Consider the following 21,729-nt stretch of genomic DNA (forward strand, 5'->3'; position numbering starts at 1 on the left):
ACCTATTTATTATTATATAAATTAAATAAATAGAGGTCAAAGGGTCCCAGTTGTACACATAGGTGCCAAGTAAACAATAACCTGCTCCACATTATATCTTAGCCGGTAGAGACCCTTAATAGAAGTTTCTTCTGGTTTGGTTTCTCACAATAGACATTTTAGAAGTTTGGTCCTAAAACAGGATTTTGTGACAAGTATGAAATACTTTTCAATCAATTAGCCCAAAATAAAAAGGTTTTTTCTCAAAAAAATGTGTTGAGAAAATCCTATTGCAATGCAAGATTTTAGAAAATGATGAGAAAACTTTGAAAATAAAGTAGCGTTGGGAAAGAGCTAAGTATCCATAAAAAAAAATTAAATTCCATAGCTAAACGTAAACACCAAAGGAACATTGACCCCTCTTGTCTTTTTTTGGTACCATCCTAGCTTGTGTATATCAAACAAAGTCGTTACTTTTGATGAAAATGGTCAGTTAAAAAGTCTTTAAGCAAGTATTACTTAATGTAAAAATAATATTCAAATTAATATTTTGTAAAAGCATAATGATCATATAATGCATTATCCAATGACTTGATTGGGAGAGACACAAGGGAGAAAATAAAAATTTCTATAGAATGTTACTAGTTGGAGAGACTACTAGCTAGAACAACTTTTAGCCCTTACTAACTCGCATTATATCCTTATTATAGTAATCAACTTTTTTAAACTACTAATAATCTTAGAACTTAATTAGTTATATACTCATTACATTTTTGAAAACCAAGCAAGTAGTATACTAGTATATAAAATATAGAATTGAGAACAGAAAAACCATGTGCAGTGTGTGTTTGAAAATATGCTTTTTTTAATATGTTTTTGGTTTTATACGATAATATATTAATAGTCCAGCTATAATTCTATAAACAACATACAACTTGCTAAATTGTTGTTTATGTTCTTCAGATATCTGAATTGCATATACATTTTCCAGTTCATATGTCAGAATTTGTCTTATAATTGCATCTAGCTGCATATATATGCATTTTTTTTCTACGTACCTTTTGTTTAGAGAAAATTTTCTATTAGATGGACTCAAGGGTTGATTATGTCAGAACAGAAGTCACACAAGTGTTTAATCATAAATTATAAGATGTTTTAATAAAAAATTTTAAAATTATCATTTCCATCTTTTGTTTTATTTTTTCATGTAAGATAAATTAATGACCCATAAAATATATTTAGTACGGGTGCATTGAGCATTAAAATATTACTTGGTTTTTTTTTATGGTATGGAGACTTTCGAATATGACATATCCCCCATATATATATCTTAATCAAAAAGGGAGGGCTCATCTAGCCAGAAAAGTCGATTACTAAAAATATACCAATAAGAAGATCTCCAAAGAAAATCTATACATATTTCCTTATAACTAAGGATTAATGAGTATAAATTTACACATGTAAAAGTTCAAAAATCTGTCTAATGGGTAACATTTAACTATTTAAATGACTCAACTATCTGAGCTCATATCATTATTTAAACCTTCGATGACCTTGAAATTTATCAATTAAATCTCAATTATAATGTTTATAGCATGATTTAATAACAACTAGATTATACCAATGGACTTGACCGCGGCGGTGCGTATTTTAAGTGCTTCAATTCATTAATTTAAAAAGTTATACGTGTTTAGGAAAATGTTTTCTAGTTTTCTATTACTAATTTTCTAAAAAACCTTTGAAAACTTTTAAAATGTGTTCAAAATAAAAGATATAATTTTCATTTTTCCATCTTGAACTAGAAAACATGTTCAGATTCACATGTTTTTGTTTTCTATTTCTCCATCTTATTAACTTGAAAAACAGAAAATAGTAAACGAAAAAAAATTTTTTTTTTCTAATTTTAGTTCAAAAGTGGAAACAAGGATTTTTGTTTTCTTGGAAAATTAATTAGGAAAATACAATTTGAATGCTTTTTCTTGTTTTCATTGTTTTCTTGGAAAACAAAAACGAAAAACAGGGGTCTTTTCTTAAATTAAACGCGCCCTATATATTTTGGGATTAATCTCCCGAAAGGCAAGTTTTTGTAAATGAAATGTAGATAGTGTTTAATGAACTTCAACCGTTTTTATTGGAAGTATGTAATTTTTTTTCCACCGGAATTTTACACAACCACTTCAATAGTTCACGACGAAGATGACAGCAAGACCCTTTCAATGGCAGCAACGTAAAATTCTTTAGGCATAGTCCCAACCACTGACTCACGTACATTTCTCACCATTCTTGAATAAAAGCACAATAGGTACAGCTTTGATATCATATTCCTCATTAAACTCTATTAGCGAGCAGGTACCTTATAATACAATTGAAACCTTGTGCAACCATGCAAACGTACAAAAATTAAACCACTCAATATAATGTATCTTTAAACTTAATTTCTTTGACATATATATATGTATACAAAATAAAAGAATCTTTTAATCATTTTGAATTGGAGTATAAAAACAAAAACAAAAAAAAAAAGATAATCAAGATTTACATCATCAAAGCCGTCAATTAGTTTCTGTGTTGTATACTCTATTGTGTAAGTACATTAAGCAAAGAAACCCTTGTATTTATCAAACTCCTAAACACCTTTTCAATTCCATTTTCAATTCCATCAATACATTGATCCATTTCATGCATCATTTTCTTGTTCAAAACTTCATTCTTGTAATTTCTTAAACAACAAACTCCATTTTCTAGTTCTTTGATCCCCTTTTCCCTCTTTGATTTCTTCAATCCCATCATCCATGAGGATTTTCTAGTATCAAATGACCTAGAAATCCCACCAAAAATCGCTTCGGAAATCATAATAATCACTTGTATTACATCTTTTATCACTCCAACTATATCAAGATCGGGGTTTGCATCTGATCCAATTGGATCATTTGGGTGATTCTCTCGAATAGTTTGGAGAAATGGCATGAGCTTAAAGATTTCACGCCCCGATTTTTTCAAACCCTTTAAACAATCAAGGGTTTTCAACCCGTCTTTTCTTCTAGTTGCAAGTTGTGCTGCAACACTGCATTGTTTTAACGTCGATATTTGCATCAAAAAGGTTCCATAGACGTCCACCATCACAAGAAAGTCTTCTAGAACCTTTTCCACCCAATCGGGGTGGCGATGCAAGGAGTCTCTTGATGGAGCTAAATCCAGAAGGTCATCAAGAGACTCCAATATGGTCCGTAAACGGACCAGAGCATCTGAAACTTTACCAGAATGAATTGATTCTGGTTCAGAATCAGATACCCATTGGGATTTGAGTTGGTTAAGGTGGAATTTGAGTTGATAGAGTATAGGGTGGGACCTTGTGGGAAGACTTGTGGATCTAAAATGGAGCCTTTTACTAGCGGTTCTTGAAGTGGATGATGACGGTTGTGATGGCGGCGATGGGGTGTTGGAAAAGGAAACGGATCGCCGGAAATGTGCTACCATTTTTGGTGTCATCATTGGATGATCGAATAATATTTTTTTTTAGTTGTTTTTGTTTTCTTTGATTCTATGTGATACAATTGTGTAATGGGGTGAGTGTTTATATATATAGTGTCAAAACTTATAAAGCGCGTTGCATGTGGGTGGTGCCGCTTAGGTGTTTTCACCTGTGAACTGATTGAATAACAGTTATACTCCTTTTCATTCCCAAATAGACAACAAAAAAGCATTAAATTTTAACCATTGTCAACTATATACCATAAAGCTTGACCATACATTATTACAAATTTAAAGTTTACAAGTGTAGTACGGAATATAATGAACATGTATATGTGTATATGTTTTTGTATAACTACTTTTTAATTCTCTCAATTCTATACATTTTTTGTGATCAGGACAAATCATCGATGACAAAAGAGTCCCCCCACCCATCCAATAACACAATGACGACATCAAGCGTCTAATATGTTTCGATCTCTAGTAGGAAATGTACATAACTCTATCTTCCATTATTCTTTAAATATGTAATCTTTGTTTCTATATCCTCTTGCTAGCTAAAAATGGGGGAACGTCTATACACACTTATCAATTCGACATAAACACTCGCTATACGCACTATGCATTTATACATGAAGTATACTCGTTATGACCGGAACCATACAAAAAGTATTAATATATAATTCCTCAAACACCCACCATACAAAAAGTATAAATATTCTCTTTGTATGATGGGTGACTACGGGATGGTTATGTCAAATTAAGATGTCTTATAGCAAGAAGCAAAAAATTATCCAAGAAATTGTTTTCAAAAACTAATATGTAAAAACTACACTATATATATATAATAACGTAAGTGTATCAATAATTACCAAAGTGAAATTAGTAAGATATTTTAGAAGCAAGATTATAAGTGGTGTAAACGAGTCGAGCCGAGCTCGAATACTGCCAAGTTAGAGCTCGAGTTCATTTTAAAAGCTCGGACTCGATCGAACCTTAGCTTGTGATATGTTAAACAAGCTCGAGCTCGGCTCGTTTGACAAAAAAAACTCTACAAAATCGAGCTCGAGCTCGGTAAATTAACTAAGCACGATTATCAAAAGTTCGTGAAAAAAACTCGTTAGTCTATAATATATTAATTAATATGCATAAATATTATTATATTATTATAATATATATGAAAGCTCGTTTAGGCTTGCGAGCTTATTCGAGTTATGTATTCGAAGTTCAAGCTCGAGCTCAATTAGTAACCGAGTCAATAGTTAAGCTCGAATTCAACTCGAGCTCGTTTACGCTCGGCTCGAAACGAGTTTTTACCGAATCGAATTCGAATAATTCGTGAGCTGTATTGACTCATTTACACCTTAATTATAGTTAAGATTTAAGGTAGTACGTGGTAACGGCACGTGAAGAACATAGGTCAAGATTAAGCAAACAACATGACAATGCATGTTTCCCACGTTCTTCCCCTGTTTGATTGAATTAATTATGCCTAATCAACTAACAACCACATTAATCATAGACTCAATTATTTTTTAGTTTAATTAGTTACATAATTATACTATATGCATGGTCCAATTTCATATCTATGCCCTCCTCTTGTTTTACATGTTTTCAATTTTATTGACCTTTGATTATGTGAAAAATGTGAAATGGTTTATGTAACATCCCAACAAGGCGGAATAATGGGATATCACAAAAAAAGCACAGCATGACATGGAAATTATGTAGAGTAAAACTAAATGCATAGAAAGATCAAGTAAATACATATATACAAACCATTCGGTAGTGCAAGTAACTGGATCACATCTAAGCATAAACCCTAATCGGGAATAATGAATCACGGATCCAAGAAGTCCAAGTCCAAATCCAATTCTAGTATAATCAAGCAATCAGTCATCCAATACATCTTTGTGCTAACATGTGCACCTGAAAAGTGTACTAAAACGGGTCAACATAAAGTTGGTGAGCTCGCAGGGACAAGTAACAGGAAATAAGTGTGTCGGGATAACAACCGTTAACGATATACGAGGATTAGAATACCTAATCACATTCCAAGGGAACCCTAAAAGGTTCCACGCTATCACAAATCAATACAAGTCAACGTCTACGTTCAATCATAGTTATAATGACATGACTTACATAATAAATAATGTGCGACGAACCGATATGACTTACATGATAACAATGCGCCATATCACGTTACGACTTACATATATTTTAAATGTGTCATATGACGTTATGACTTACATATATTTCAAATGCGTCATATGACGTTACGACTTACATATATTTCAAATGCGTCATATCACGTTACGACTTACATATATTTCAAATGCGTCATATCATGTTACATTTCAACTAAACATTCATATACATTATACACGTTAAACATTATCGTTAACAACATTATACCACAAATCGTGGACTTATCATTATGCCATCAAGATGGATTTAATCGTTATCAAATCACAAATCTATAATACGTTATAGGGGGAAATATTATCATGCAATGTACTATGTCCCGTTCCATATCAAAACGTTTTCCATCAACCAACAACACAATGCACATACACTTCATACGATTTTACTTTCAAGGAACCTTTGATGCTTATATATAGGGTCACCTGCAGCCTTCCCACCACATCTCCAACTCATTGAAAGTAAGCTCGTCTTATATGTATGTACAACTAACCAAATCACAACGTGTATTCATAAGCGAAAGCATAATTAACCGAGCAACAAGTCAATGTGTCAACAGAACAATCAATCAATCGATTAAGCAACAATCAAACAAGCACGTACACTTTTCGGTCCAAATCTCAATTGAGTAGGGAGGGTTTACGAAACTCACCTGGAGCAGCTACAACAAGTTAAGGGCAAACTATAAGCGCCCAACAATCGCTTCGTGTGCATCACTTATCAAATACACATTTTACAAATCACAAGTCAAACCCTAGTTGGAGATTTAGAAAGGTAACTCAACTATGAATGACAATCGGGACTCGACTTGGTCATGCCACGACGCTCAAACGTCTTTATGGTTCAACCGAACAAGGATAAGGACGCTTTAACACGACATTTTTAGAAATGGATATAGATTCATCCCAAATGGATGTTACATGAGAAAGTAGACTCTCATACGATTCCAACGATAGGTCCTATGACTCGATTGGATTTATGGATCAAAAGTTATAAGCATTTGAAGTTGACATAAAAAAACGTTTGGCTGAAAGGGGGTTCACTGCGCCACAACCCCTAGCCACTGCGCCGCAGTCAGGCCACCCCAGCCCCACTGCACCGCAGTCAGGCCAGGGCGCACCCAGCAAGCAGCTGAAGCAGAATTACGAGCCAATCACCCCCAAAACTCAATTTTTGACTTTGAAATCGATTTAGGAAGTTCCAAGACTCCTTTGAAGCATAAACAAACATCATTTGACATGAATAAACAAAACCCATATCTTAGTTTCGATTCATAACATCATACAAACCCGGATTCACCTCTAATTCAACCAAAACCCTAAATCAAACCAAATCCATTTTTGACCCGAAATCAAGCAAGAATTCATAAGATTTGACTAGGAAACACGTTTAATGACATGAAATGGAGAAATTAAGTTAGGTTTCACTTACCAAATCTTCCAAAAGCCTTTGAATCCGAACTTGACCTAAAAATGGAGATTTTTTACACTTGGAGGTTTGATCATTTGCTATGATGTTTAGTTGATGATGATGATGAAGTATTTATCACTAATCTAGCCCAAACAATAATAGAAAAATCCAAGAATTTAGAGGGAAGGAGGAGGTGTTTTGGTGTTCACCTTGGAGAGAAAGAGAAAGAAAGAAATGAAAAGGGAAAGTAAGGGGGAGGGAGTTGGGGGCCGGTCTAAAGAGGTCCAAATGTGGCTCCCGCTCCGCTAACTTCGACCAATAGCTATTCGTTACCCATTTAAATGCTAAAACATAACCGTAAACACAATCTAACTCAACATTACGTTAAAACATGTCAAAACGTTCCGGAATTTATCATTTAATCATACCTTAAATTTCGTTTCGTTACAAGTTAACATAGTCAAAAGTCGCGAATGTTACAGTTTATTACAAGTTGTATTACTCAACCATCTTAGGGGCTGGGAAAACACATCATGTAATTTGATTATTAGCTATTAACTAAGTTACTAAAAAACCAAAAAATTAAAAATAAAATGGTTTTTAGATAACCCTAAGAACTGTCAGTATTGACTATTTGAGTGCAATTTATACTTTGTTACGTAAAAATTTAAAAAGTGATTTTCAATGTATAAAATATTAATTTTTATGCATATAATAGGTTACCAATAAAAACCTTTAGGACTATCATTATAAAAATCCTTTTTTTAGTCGTATGATTTTCAATCGAAATAAGATTATTTATAAAAATAGTTCGGACATATGTGATATCTTTCGGTTGATTGTATCATTGTCTTACTTTTGGATATTTAGCTGGCTTAAGAAGTCTCTTTTGACCTTTATGGTCAAGTTTTTACTTTCATTACTATAATGACTTTCTAAGTTTCGACCTTGGCATGCCTTTTCATAATTATATATTAGCCATTCAAAAGATAAACCAAGATTTAAATTCATCCTAAATCGAAAGGTTTGTGGATATCAATTATAATTTCGTTTCAATAAGCCTAGCTTAAATTTAATATTACATAGGGTTATTTACTGAAATGGTACCTAGATTATCTACCATATTACTGATTCCATACCTATAACTTTCAAATTACTCTCATCATACCCCAACTTATCAATTCTTCACTCGGACGATACCTGACCTGACGGACGTCAGTTTGGCCGTTAGGTTGGGGTATAATTACCGTAAATTTTAAAGTTTTAGGTATGAAACCAGTAATATAGTGGATAGTCCAGGTATCATTTATGTAATTAACCATTATTATTATTATTATTATTATTATTATGGTTGTTGTTGTTGTTGTTTTTTTAATTATAAAAAGTATTATTTAGGAATAAATAATTTTAAAAAGTACATTGATAATTTTTTGTAAATATTTACTTTCATTTTATAAAAGAATACTTTATTTTTATAAAAAAATTATTGTAAATATTTAATTTTTTATTAAAAATTATTAATATATCAAATTATAGCGCGGTGAATGATGTTGCACAACGTAAACGCGTCAAATATAAGACTAAGTGTGCGGATATTGGATATGGATTTCTCCCTTTCTCATTCTCTTCTTTTGGGGAACTTGAAAAGGATGTCGTGACTATACTAAAGCGGATCCGAAAGTTCTCCGTGACTTAAGACATTGGAGCACGTGCAGCTGCTCATATATTTAGTAGGGTTGGTTTTGCTATAGTTAGAAGAGTGGGGGCCCATATAGTATCTCGGTTTCCCACTAATTTCTTGTAATTTCTATGAATTTCTAATAAAATGATGTTTATAATAATAATAACAATAACAACAATAATAATAATAATAATAATAATAATAATAATAATAATAATGGTTAATTACATAAATGATACCTGTACTATCCACTATATTACTGGTTTCATACCTAAAGTTTAAAAATTTACGGTAGTTATACCCCAACTTAACGGCCAAACTGACGCCCGTCAGGTCAGGTATTGTCCGAGTGGAGAATTGATAAGTTGGGGTATGATGAGAGTAATTTTAAAATTATAAGTATGAAATCAGTAATATAGTGAATAGTCTAGGTACTATTTCAGTAAATAACCCTATTATATACTGTAACTTCTAACACTATGTAATACTTCATCTAAATTTATCCAGTGGTCAAATAAAAAAATATAAAAAAAGTGAATAGTTTTGCCTCTTTGTAGTTAGGATCGATTTGGATTAGAATTAATTTTCTCCTGCGTTGCGAGTTCAAAATTATTAGATCGACCATTTCTAACTACATACCCTTCGTACTTGTTAGAAATATCGTTACTGTATGACGCTAAAATAACTATTCTTTAGTTTTTATGTGTCAAACACCTGGCCCAAATGGCACAAATATGAATTGAACCAATAGCGTAGGATTCTTTCATGAGCAATCATATACTTGTTAAATATAAACTTTAAAATATTTTATAACAAAAATAAGCAAGCAGAACTTCATGACTTCATTCAAACTCCACTACAATAAATTTGTCATTTTCTCACACTTGTTTTTTCATACTTTTAAAAAGTATGAAAAATTTTGTTAATTCAATCACATTTAAAAGTGTATAGAAATAATTTACTTTTAAATGTGTGAAAAAATTTTCAAAATCACAATATGTACACACTTATATATGTACAAAAGAAAAGTTCACACTTTCAAGTGTGTAAAATATATCAATTGTTTACGCTTAACAGTGTGAAAGTTAATTTATAACACCTTTTTTTTCTTCACACATGGAGAGTAGTGTGAAGAAATCATGTGTCAAATTGACTTTCATACTTTTAAGTGTGAAAATATTTGATAATTGTTCACTTTAAGTGTTAGCATTTTGTTTATACATTTATAAGTGTGAAAAAGTTATAACTTTTGAAATTTATTCACACTTTTAAATGTGTTTTCTTTCTACACACTTTTATATGTGATTAAATTCATAAATTTTTTCACATTTTTTATAACCAAGTGTTAACAAATGAAATTTTTTTTATAATGCTCTCTCGTACGTGTAAGGCATCCAAGATACGATTAACGTTTTCATGCTTTCCGTTTATGTGATGGCGTGTTACAAAAAAGTATCAATATTGGCCTTTGCGATTTTATGATAAGGTTATTACAAGTTGAAGTTTGATTAACAGAATTAAAGTTTGAGCATTTTGTGAAGTCTTTAGATTAGATTGTGAGCCATCAACAAAATATTGAGTCGTAATGCAATCAATCTCGATAGAAGTCCATTATTGAATTAATCAACAATTCTTATGTATAATTTTCCTTTAGCGCTACATTAAATAAACTGACATATAATGTCATGGTAACCAATTATTGGTATTAACAATGAGTCATAACTATAAACAGAGGTATAATGCTATGGGAGAAGTTGGAGATCAAGTTGAAAACGTTTTGCCTGAAAACCAAATGGAAACTGGTAGAAATAAGACTGTATACATCTCACCTTCACATATACTGGGACGGTGTTGAGCATGGTTGTTTATGTTTGTTATGTTTAGAGGTACGGTGTATAATGTTAGGGGAAGTTTTCAAACTAAGTAAAATGATTATTAGTTTTTATTTTACATCGTAGGTTCGTTACCTTCTAATCCAATAAGGCAATAAGTTAATCACAGGTCTGAAAGCCCATGACAATAGTAATTTAGATGTCCTTTAACTAAAAGTGGACTAACTAGGTTGGTCCATTGGGCTGATATAAGCTGATTTTATATATTTTGTTTTTGCGAAGTAAATGGATACTTATATTATCTACGGCCCTACCGGCAAAATTAGAATTATTCTTTGATGGCATACTATCCTACTAGTAATTTTAAGGTTTAGAAAATGAAATGTAGCCACTGTACCAATATAGATGAAGAGTAAATTCTTAAATAGTTCGCTAAATAGGTCATAAAGTGGTAAAATATCATTTTTTAAATATATCTCATATGAAGATTTCATAATATTGGTGAAACACTATCATATGACCCTCGATCAGTAACAATAATATACGTATTCCAATTGAAATAAAGGAATTAAAAAAACGGATTTATTAAAAAAACGTATGTATAAAAAAGAACTTTAGATGAATCATGAATATTGAATAATTTTTCAACTGTATTTTTTTAACTAAAGCTGGATGAAATACAAAAAATTTAAATTTAAAGTTTGTCTGCTAAGATTCAGTAGAGCTAGAAATCTTCATAGTGGAGAATATTAAAGTTAACTTATTAACTTTTTAAGGTTTAGAAAAAACCAAAATCGCCATGAACATTGAAGATTAAAATGCTAAATAATTCATCAAATTAATCATCAAATACTAATGTGTATGGTGGTGGGGTTGGGGGGATCGTTTTTTAAATATTAGTTTATATGAAGAAGAATTCATTTATTTTGAGAGGTCGGGCATGCCTATAGAGTATAGACACAGTAGTGAAGTTAAAATCAATTTACATCTAATTAGCCAGCATGCTTCTAGCATGATTTTATGAGGGGAATGATTTTGTATTTAGACATATGATTCACAGGTGGGAAAGATTGTGAGAGGGAATGAAAAAAGATATATAGCATATTTGTTTTTCCCTTTATTTATATGAATAAGTCTATTTATTTTATGCTATTTTAATATGTTTATCAGATTTCATAAACTTTGGGACCAACCATGACATGTGACGGGATTACAGGAGCTTTCAAAGCAAGTGCCAATCAACGAACTTGCTATAGTTGTTGCCGTCGTCTCGGGTGATATTATAACTTGTATTTTTGTTATGTTTTTTTATATAGTCGTATCATATTGTGCATAAAGACTTGTACCATGAGCTTTAAACATATTTAAAAGTAAATGGCCAAAGTTTAAAAGCTTGGAATTTTACAGTAGATAAGATAAGTTTAAAAAAATTAATATGGGTCAAAAATGAAAGTCTTTCTTTGTTATATTATATATATATATATACAAGGTTTTTTCCCCGTGCGTTGCACGGATTAACATAAATTTACAATAAATAATTCAATAAAAGTTCAATATAAAAACATCTTTAATAGTTTTTTGTTAAATTCTTGTAACCTTAAACATATAACCTCAACGATTTCAGAGCAAATTTGTTACATCTATTATCTGAAAGCAGACAGTTAAGTAGACACTTACACCTACATATCATATGATTATAACAATATTTACATTTGAGGTAAGAAATACCTTGTCATGCGTATATAAAAATTTTTTTATCATGTATTCTTGAATTAAGAATGGAATAAGAATTTTAGATAGAATGTAATTGAGTGATATAATTAGAATCCAAATTAATATTACAATAATTTGCAAAGAACATACTTATATTCCAATTAATGTTGCATCTATCTAAAAAAGAAATATCAAAATATTTGAAATAGTTGAAGTTATTTTAAACTCATGTCTTGAAAATTATATATAAAAAAGAATGAACAAAATCAACTTACATGAATCTTTAAAACCCAAAATCACATGCATAAACATATATTAGATATTATGTAGTTAAATTAAGATTTTCATGTAGATGAATGATGCCACTATGAGTATCTTATCTCGCTCACAAAAGCATGGTAGCTTATATGTGAGAACAAATCTAAGAGCTAAGCCTATAAGTAAAACATGAAATTTATCTACCATTTTCTAGTGCATATGGTGTTGGCCACGACCTATATTAGACATCGAAATAACAATTAATGGTTAAGTTTAATAAGCATACGAATTTGGGTCAGTAAATTAATCGGTGACTTTTCAATATTATATTTGAGATGTTCTATAAGCATTCCGCTCATATATCAACAACAGATTCAACTTTATACAATGTCTTTCTTAAACTTAGACGGCAACTTTATACAAACAATAAATTGTTAAGTTACTGATTTAAAACAATACATGTATCTACATGTATGTATTAAAAAGGACAAAGAAATATACTTGAAAATCGGCAATAGAACTATATAATGTGCATATTATATCACATAAACATTAAACTTGAAATATACAACAGTATAATGTTGCAAATATAATATTGTGGAAACATTAAATTGTTATGTTCATGATTTGGAACAATAAATGTGTTCATTGTAAAAAATAACATAGAAACAAAATAATTTGAAAATCTTTCTTTTTAATATGGGATTTGTTTAATATAACAAATTGTTAAGTTATTGTTTTGGAATAATAAGTTTATTTATAGGTACTGAAAAATATAACATAGAAACAAAATCACTTAATTTTTTATTATTATTTTTATTAGATTTATAGATAAAATAGATAAATATTGTTGGAAAAAATATGGAGATGACATGTAGGAAAAATCATACGTGGCAAAGTCTGAAGATAGTTTGAGTTCAGGTAAATAGATAAATATTGTTGGAAAAAATATGGAGATGACACGTAGGAAAAATCCTACGTGGCAAAGTCTGAAGATAGTTTGAGTTGAGGTGGATGGCTTTAGAAAGCTAGGATGACTACTGTTTTATTAGATATATAGATATATATATGAAAAAAAGTGAATATATGACTATCATGTTTGTTTATTTTTTTTTAACGGCTAAATATTAGTAGTGTTAATATTAATACTCCAAGAAAACTTCACGGGTGGGATTTGAACTCCACACCTACACCAAGAAAGGACAAGCCCTCCACCACTGGCTATTACCCCAGTGGCATATGACTATCATGTAACTAAGCTTAGATGTAGATCCCTTCACATATGTCATTTATAATATTTGTTATAAAATTAATAAATCACATGGCCCCCATGATTTTAATGGTATAAAAAAATAGCATGTGAGAAGTTCCATACCTAAGCTTAACTACATGATAACCACATATTCCATTCCCTATATATATATATATACACTATATATATAATGTATGATAAACTTTATATATGTATTTGATAAATAGACAATTGAAAGAAAATTTGAAATATTTATAAACGATTATTTAATTAAATTTGTTACTAGATTTATACACTTATGTTTAGACAATGAAATGCAGTATATAACTACTAGATTTTTATCTCGCGGAAACCACGACTAATTTAACAAAATTGGTTTTTAGTAAATTAAGTAAGAGTTAAGTAAGATCATTAAGAAGTTTTCAAAAAAATTATTATATATTTGTTGTTTTTGACAATAAAAATTAGTCAACAATTATGAAGAAAAATTTATTGACACACTTAAGATGAAATAATATAAAAATTTGGAATTATAGAAAAATAAATTTCATTAGTTTAATTGTATGTTAATTTAATTTCATATAGAAAATATTTTTCTTTGTTATAATTAACCATAGTTTTATATCTCGCGAGAAAACACGAGTTTGTTTAATAGAAAAATTTTAAGTATTTGAAAGTATATTTTTAAAAAAATATTCTCTTTGTCCCAATTTAGATGTTAGCCCAAAAATAATCAAAAGTAATCAATTATGAACCATTATTTTTCCAGACGCTAAGATAATAATATTTTAGGTACTTATTTATATTAACAGAATTTATAAATTACAAATCATTTGTGAAAACTGCTTTTAAAGATATAATAAATAGCATATGTTGATTCCCAAAGAAATATATATATATATATATATATACTAGGTATTTTACCCCGCGTGATGCGCGGCTAGTTATAAAGGTTATTTTATACATTAGTAAATAGGTATTCTATAAGTTTATTATGTAGAAATTGATTATGTTATAGTTCATGGTTAAATTCTGGTCACCTTTTGACTTTTCTGACATGTCAATATTACAATCACTCAACCTACCGTAGTTATTAAACACTTCTTTTGAGAACATTTACCCTAAGATATTTTGATATCATCAACAACACCATTTGTGTAAAAATAAATCAAATGTAAATCGATAATGTAGCAAATTCCTACGTGGCAAAGTCTAAAAATATTTTTAAAATATATTTTTTTTTATTATTTAATTATATTGTATATAAATATTCGAAAAAAATATGGAGGCGACACGTAAGAAAATTCCTACGTGGCAAAATCTAAAAATATTTTTAAGTTGAGTTGGATGACTTTATAAAGCTAGGATTCTTATTGTTTTATTAGTTATATATATATATATATATATATATATATATATATGGGTTAACTTCAATCATTTAAATTTGTTTGAAAGTAGAAAAAATAGGTAATATCTATACCTAAATATTAATCTAAATTACTATGAATCTCAATGACGAAGAATTGACAACTAACGCGGTAAAAATATACAGAAGTTCGCGAAAAGATTTTGTGCAATTAGTTTTAAATATAAATTAAAAAAATTAATAACTAAAAAATAATAATAAACTATTTTGTAACTCGTGACTCGGAACACGACTCGGAACAACTCGTACAAAAAAAATGAGCCATGTTAATCATCCACCGATTCAGTTCGTTTTTACTTTATTTTGACTCGACTTGTACGAGTCGTCTCGTGACTCGTACGAGTTTAACAACTATGGATATAGCAATTTAAATAAAAGAAATGATACCTCATTAAAAATCCATTGTGATAAAAAAAAACAAAAATGTCATCTAACAAAAAACATATTTTTCTCGTAGTTAACTGATAGTGATACTAATTAAGAATTGAGCTATCAAATGTTTCAAAAAGGTTTAACATATAATTGTAGTTGATATAAAAAATATTTTTCATTAAGCGTTATAACATACATATATTTTAAAAGGATGAAAACTTTTAGATATATGTCATATGACTCAAGATAATTTTTTTAAGGGATAATAACCACATAGGTCACCTAAAGATTCAATTGTTTTCGTTTAGGCCATCCATTTATTAAAGGGGAAATTTAGGCCAACCAATTTTATATCTTTTTTCATTTAAGACAATCTAGCCAAAAAAAACTACATATTAGGACAATGGTACTTTAAAATATGGAAGAAAAAAAATACTTTGCATTTATTAAATACGAGTACTTGTAATTTGTATTGATTCTATCATATTACTAAATTTTGATGGATAAATAGCTATCTACAAAGCTTTTAAAATAACTTTGCATTTTATCACCATCACTTGTTCAGTAAAATAAACCCTTAGATTTTTAATAATCCATTAGCTCTAGAAAATAGGGTTCACAATTATATGGCATCAAATCGGTGTAACAAAATCATTATTATAAAATAATCATAGCATTTTATGAAATTTCTTAACAAATCTTATAAGTTTGTGTTTTTCCTGATTAAAATGCCCACAAATCGATACTTAAACACCAATTGATAATCCAAATATCTAGTTATTTTACTTTATTTAATTAACTATGATGACATGTAAAATTGAGTTAATAAAAAAATATTTTTTTCTACCATATTTTTAAAGCATTATTGTCATAATATGTAGTTTCTTGGCTAGGTTGTCTTAAATGAAAAATAATATAAACTTCAATGGCCTAAAATTCCCTTTTAATAAGTGGATGGTCTAAAGGAAAACAATTAAAACTTTAAGTGGCCTATGTGGTTAAATAAATAAAACAAAGCAAAATAGATATAATATAATTATATTTATATTAAAATTCAAATAAAATATCCAAAATTAATTCAAACTAAAATTGTTTTGTTAAGAAAATAAAAATAGTATTTGATAACAAAATCTCCATATAAATTTACTATTTATATTATTAACATTCCAAATTTAAATAATATTAATTTTATTAAATAAAAAAGTCAAAATTAACCATTAATTTACACCTAGGATCTCAAAACACAAAAAGATAGACACATAAACATTTTAATACTTTCTCTTAGGTGGTGTTTGATAACCACTTAATCCATAAGGCATGACTTAATCTTAATTGCCTAAGTTGTAAATCATGTTTGTTTAGGACTTATCTAATAAGTCACCACTTAATTAAAAAGTACAGCTAATTGATAATTTACATAATTATCCTTGATAACTATCCCACTATCCACTCCCTAATATTCCCATCACACCTCCCACGATCATTAAAATCATTTGGCGGTAAACTTGATAAATATGTATGGCGCCAAATTAAACCTTTTAGAATAGTTATATGAGTTTAATTATCTCTATATATATATCCAGAGTTGTCATTATCTCCCCAATATTCTTCACCATCTAATCAAGTTAACCAATGTACGTTTTCCTCCTTTTTTTTTTAACAATTGGTATTTTTCTAATATGTGTTATTTTAATGTCTTCTTGATTTATTATGTGTTCTTCTCTTAATAAATTGATCGATCAAATTGTAATCAATTTTATTTGTTCTTTAGCTTTATAGAGTTACATCATGTATGCAGCAAATTATCGATTTTATTAAAATGGTTTTAATGCTTTCAACATGTAATAATTCATATATATTTATTTGACATGCTTTATGTTAATCTATAAACTGTTAAACTTATGAGTAATGTTTATAACATAGAATGCTTAATTGAGGGTCATGTGGGCTTTTATAGTGTTAGGTATGGATCAAACTGGTGAGACCGACAAATCAAAACGAATTAGAGTTAGTTGGAAAAACTTGAATGTGGTGAAAACGTTTCTCGAGGCTTGCATCCATGAGATAACTGTTAACGGGCGAGAAGGTGGAAGTTTGAAAACAATTTCATGGAAAACTGTGTCGGATGTCCTTAAAGACAGCCATAACTTGATTGTTGACCGTAAGCAAATGAAAAACCATTATGACTATCTCAAGGGGAAATATGGAGCATGGTTACTACTAAGAAACAAAACTGGGAATGTTTACGATTCATCTACTAACATGTTTAATCTAACCGACGAAGAATGGGAGATGGAAATGAAGGTCACTTTCTTAATTATTTTATATCCTTTCCCTTGGTTTTGATATCCATGTACGCATGTAGTTATATGTTCTATTGACTGCAGAAAAATAAACACGTGGAATTTTTGAGAAACACAACATTACCATTTCCTGATCTTTGTGCAAAACTTTTTGATGGAGCAATGGCTACAGGGATAAAAAGTTGGGGTCCGAGCTCGAATGAACCAATGCCTAGGGATGAACCTCACGTGGTTGAGCCTATTGTCAATGAAGAAGAACAAGATCCGGATATTCTTGAATATACACCCCAACCGTTTTCTACAGCATCTCAATCCTCGACACCTCAATCCTCAGCCCAACCTAAGCTTGATAAAAAGAAGAAGGGTAAAGAAATGATGGCGATCGTTGAAGAAGAAATAATTGGCGTTTTGAAGATAATGGCTGGAAAACATCATTCAAAGGATCAGAAATTTGAGGTTCCTACATTTGATGATTGTCTTAAAAAGTTGAATGAGATTGGGTGGGAAGATACTGATCCGTTGTATGATGTTGCACTCGCAATTTTTTGCGAGCCAAATGATCATTATAGGCAAGCTTGGATGAAGATGAATGTTATTTTTGGTTCTCCTATTTTGGTTTGTGAGACGAAGATATAATACAAGGATAGAAAGGATAAAGGATAACAATTCGGCATTAAGTGGGCATGCCTATACACTAGAGCTATTAACGGGGTCCAATACACAATGTCAAGAAATGTTACGTCTCTCTCGTGATGCATTTATCAGTTTATGCGATCATTTCAAGGAAAGAAGTTGGTTGCAAGATAGTCGCTATATAACTGTCGAAGAAAAAATGGCAATTTTTTTAACTGTTATAGGACAAAATGATCGTATTAGAGCATTGAAACGGAGATTTCAACATTCTACGGAGACTATACATAGTTGTTTTCATGAGGTCTTACGAGGAATGATGGAATTCGCAAAAGAGATCATACGACCAACACCTATTGATTCCACCTCAAATATGTCAAATCGACAAAGAAGATTAAGAGATATATTTCCGGTATATTAAATCTCTATAGTTTTCCTCAAAAGAATAAGATTTATAGTTAACCATTATTTTATTTTTCCTTTAATAAAGGGGGCAATTGGCGCGCTAGATGGAACTCTTGTGCATGCCATTGTGCCTATTAACCAACAAACCGCTTATCGAGGATGAGGAGGAGGTCGGTGCTATCAAAATGTATTAGCAATATGCGATTTCAACATGATATTTACGTTTGTTTGGGCTGGATGGGAAGGAATTGCATATGATTCTAGAATATTAACGGAAGTTGTATTTAACCCGGCTTCTGGTTTTCCATTTCCTCCACATAGTATGTCTTATCTTTATGAGCATCTACTATAGTATTTTTCTATACGTATCAAAATATTTATGCTTTATTTTAATGCTTTCATTCTTTGTAGATAAATATTATTTGTGTGATGCTGCATATGCAAACACTCGTGGGTTCTTAGCTCCTTTTCGCAATACAAGATATTGGTTAGCGGATTTTAAACGCCGACGTGCTTTAACTAAGGAAGAAAAGTTCAATCATGCACATGCGCAGCTTAGAAATGTCATTGAACGTTCTTATGGTGTCTTGAAAAACAGATTTCCGATCTTAAGTAAAATGGCTCCTTACAAGTTTTCAACACAACGAAACATGGTAATTGCTTGTTTTGCGATCCATAATTATATTAGAAAATGGAAAATTCACGATCAATTATTTTTGGAAGAAGATATTTTAGCTAACAGCGAAGTACAGTCTGAAAAGCAAGTTCAAGAACAACTAGAAGAAAATGCAGAAGAAGAAGTGGATGGAACACAATGGGGTACTCAAAGCACTCAATATATGACAAATTTTCGTAATGAAATTGCTAACCGACTAGTATGAAACGATACAGTTTTAAATTCTCGTAACTAACCATTTAATTCAAGAAGTGTTCTTTTAAAAAAACAATTATTAAATTTTAAGGGCATTATTGTAATCTTAATTATTCAGTCAGTTAATTTAGCACACAAAACAAACAACAATTATTTATTGTCTTACCCGTCTCATACACACTAAATCCAGACAGACACTTAATTCACACAACACTTAATGGAAATTTCACGAACACGCCCTTAGTTATATAAAGTGATTGCTTTGGCATACCAAACGGAAATGACTCCCAACTCATCTCTCCGGTCTTATTTCTCCTAAACAAATAGTAAAACACCCAACGTTTATTTTAGAAAAATGATATCTTTTTTCTATGGCAACTCCCAACCAAACACCTGGTAAGTTTATTTTAGAAAAATGATCTCTTTTGTCTAGGTTAACTTTGTCAGGCTTGCTATTAAGTCGTCACATAATTTTAATGTGCCCGATAATTTTGTTTGTGGCGAGTACCACGCATGATTAGAAATGTTGTTAGAGTCGTATATGTTATCATAGCGTATGTTTTGTTTTTAAACAAGGTTGTCGAAGCATTATTACAGCTGGAGTCTTAAGTGTGCATTTCAAAAACTTGTATCGGCTGCACATTAAAAATTAGGGCTCCTAAATCATAATCATTTCAATTACATTTCATTTTACTCCAAAGAAGCCCTAGCACCCATTGTCTATCTAGACGATATTGTGTTTATTTTCTGAAAGTTATTGCATGATTTTGGCTCTCAATCACTATTCACTACTCCAGTTATTGTGTGTATTCCTAGTTTTTTGGGTTGTTTTGATCAAATTTGACGAGCGAAATCTGATCCTGAACCAAAAGGGCGAATCATTTGTTATACACTAGTTGGCTCAGCACATGTTCTAAAAAAAGTTGACAATGAAGTAGCTACATAGATAAACTTAACTGTCAGTTGCCTCTTCAAGAATCATCAAGAGTATTAATACTAAATCTTTAAATAATACAATATCTAGTACAACTTAGTAAAAGATGTCATCATTCAGGTGTAGTGTTTTAGGACTGCATAAGCAACAAGTGCTTCTTGCGAAGTAACCATTTCCAGAGTTGGCATACAATCTTCAGCTTCACCCTCAGACATTTATATTAAATTCACTTTGCCACAATATCTTCTGTAACAAATCAGTAATGCAGAAGCGGATCCAGGATTTTTATATAATGGGGGCATGATAACAAAAATGTAACACGAATGCGATGAGTTATAGATAGGGCGAGTCATGAGACTTTTTGAGGCCCCATACGAAACGCTTTGAAAATACCCCAATTAAATTTTGTAAACAAATAGCACAATCATTTTTTTAGTGGTTTAAACTTTAAACTTTAAAACCCTATTAAGTGTTAAGCTAGATGGTAGTAACAATAGATATATTTATATTTATATATATGATTGAATTTAAGGCATTGAATAAATGTATCATAAAGTTCAAGGGCAAGATCTATAACTATAAACAATTATAAAGGGTTTTATTGAAATAATTGGAAAAAAGGGTCAAAGACTTTTGTACCATTATGTCGTCATCTTCTTTGTTCTCTCAAGAACACAAAACCAATATTCCACCATTAATGTCAATATCTTAAACTTCATTTCTACATAGATTTCAATCATCAGTTTTGGCTTGTATCATTGCCTTTATCATTATTTTATTGTTTTGAGGAGGGCATTCAAATATTGAGTCGAGGGCAACGAGAAATATTGAGCCATATTTACCTTAAAAACTCATAGCACTTGCATTAACAATTTCAAAGTTATTGGGGGCAGTTGCCCCCACTCTTATTACAGTGGATCCGCCCCTGCAGTAATGTACACATTATTATAATCTCTATGTAATACAATAGACTTTAAGATTCCAACACTT

General features: G+C 30.5%; 2 protein-coding genes across 2 annotated transcripts; one reads left to right on the plus strand and one right to left on the minus strand.

The window, feature by feature from the left end:
- Positions 1-2,556: 2,556 nt before the first annotated feature.
- Positions 2,557-3,456, minus strand: LOC122587511. Its single transcript, XM_043759696.1, has one exon. The coding sequence runs from the start codon at positions 3,454-3,456 to the stop codon at positions 2,557-2,559; it is 900 nt and encodes a 299-aa protein (XP_043615631.1).
- Positions 3,457-17,561: 14,105 nt separating this feature from the next.
- Positions 17,562-19,097, plus strand: LOC122587512 (L10-interacting MYB domain-containing protein-like). Its single transcript, XM_043759697.1, has 3 exons — positions 17,562-17,900; positions 17,984-18,514; positions 19,020-19,097. The coding sequence occupies exons 1-3, from the start codon at positions 17,562-17,564 to the stop codon at positions 19,095-19,097; spliced, it is 948 nt and encodes a 315-aa protein (XP_043615632.1).
- The last annotated feature ends 2,632 nt before the right edge of the window (positions 19,098-21,729 follow it).

Source organism: Erigeron canadensis, chromosome 2, assembly GCF_010389155.1.
Source record: "Erigeron canadensis isolate Cc75 chromosome 2, C_canadensis_v1, whole genome shotgun sequence".
NCBI classification, from domain to species: Eukaryota; Viridiplantae; Streptophyta; class Magnoliopsida; order Asterales; family Asteraceae; genus Erigeron; species Erigeron canadensis.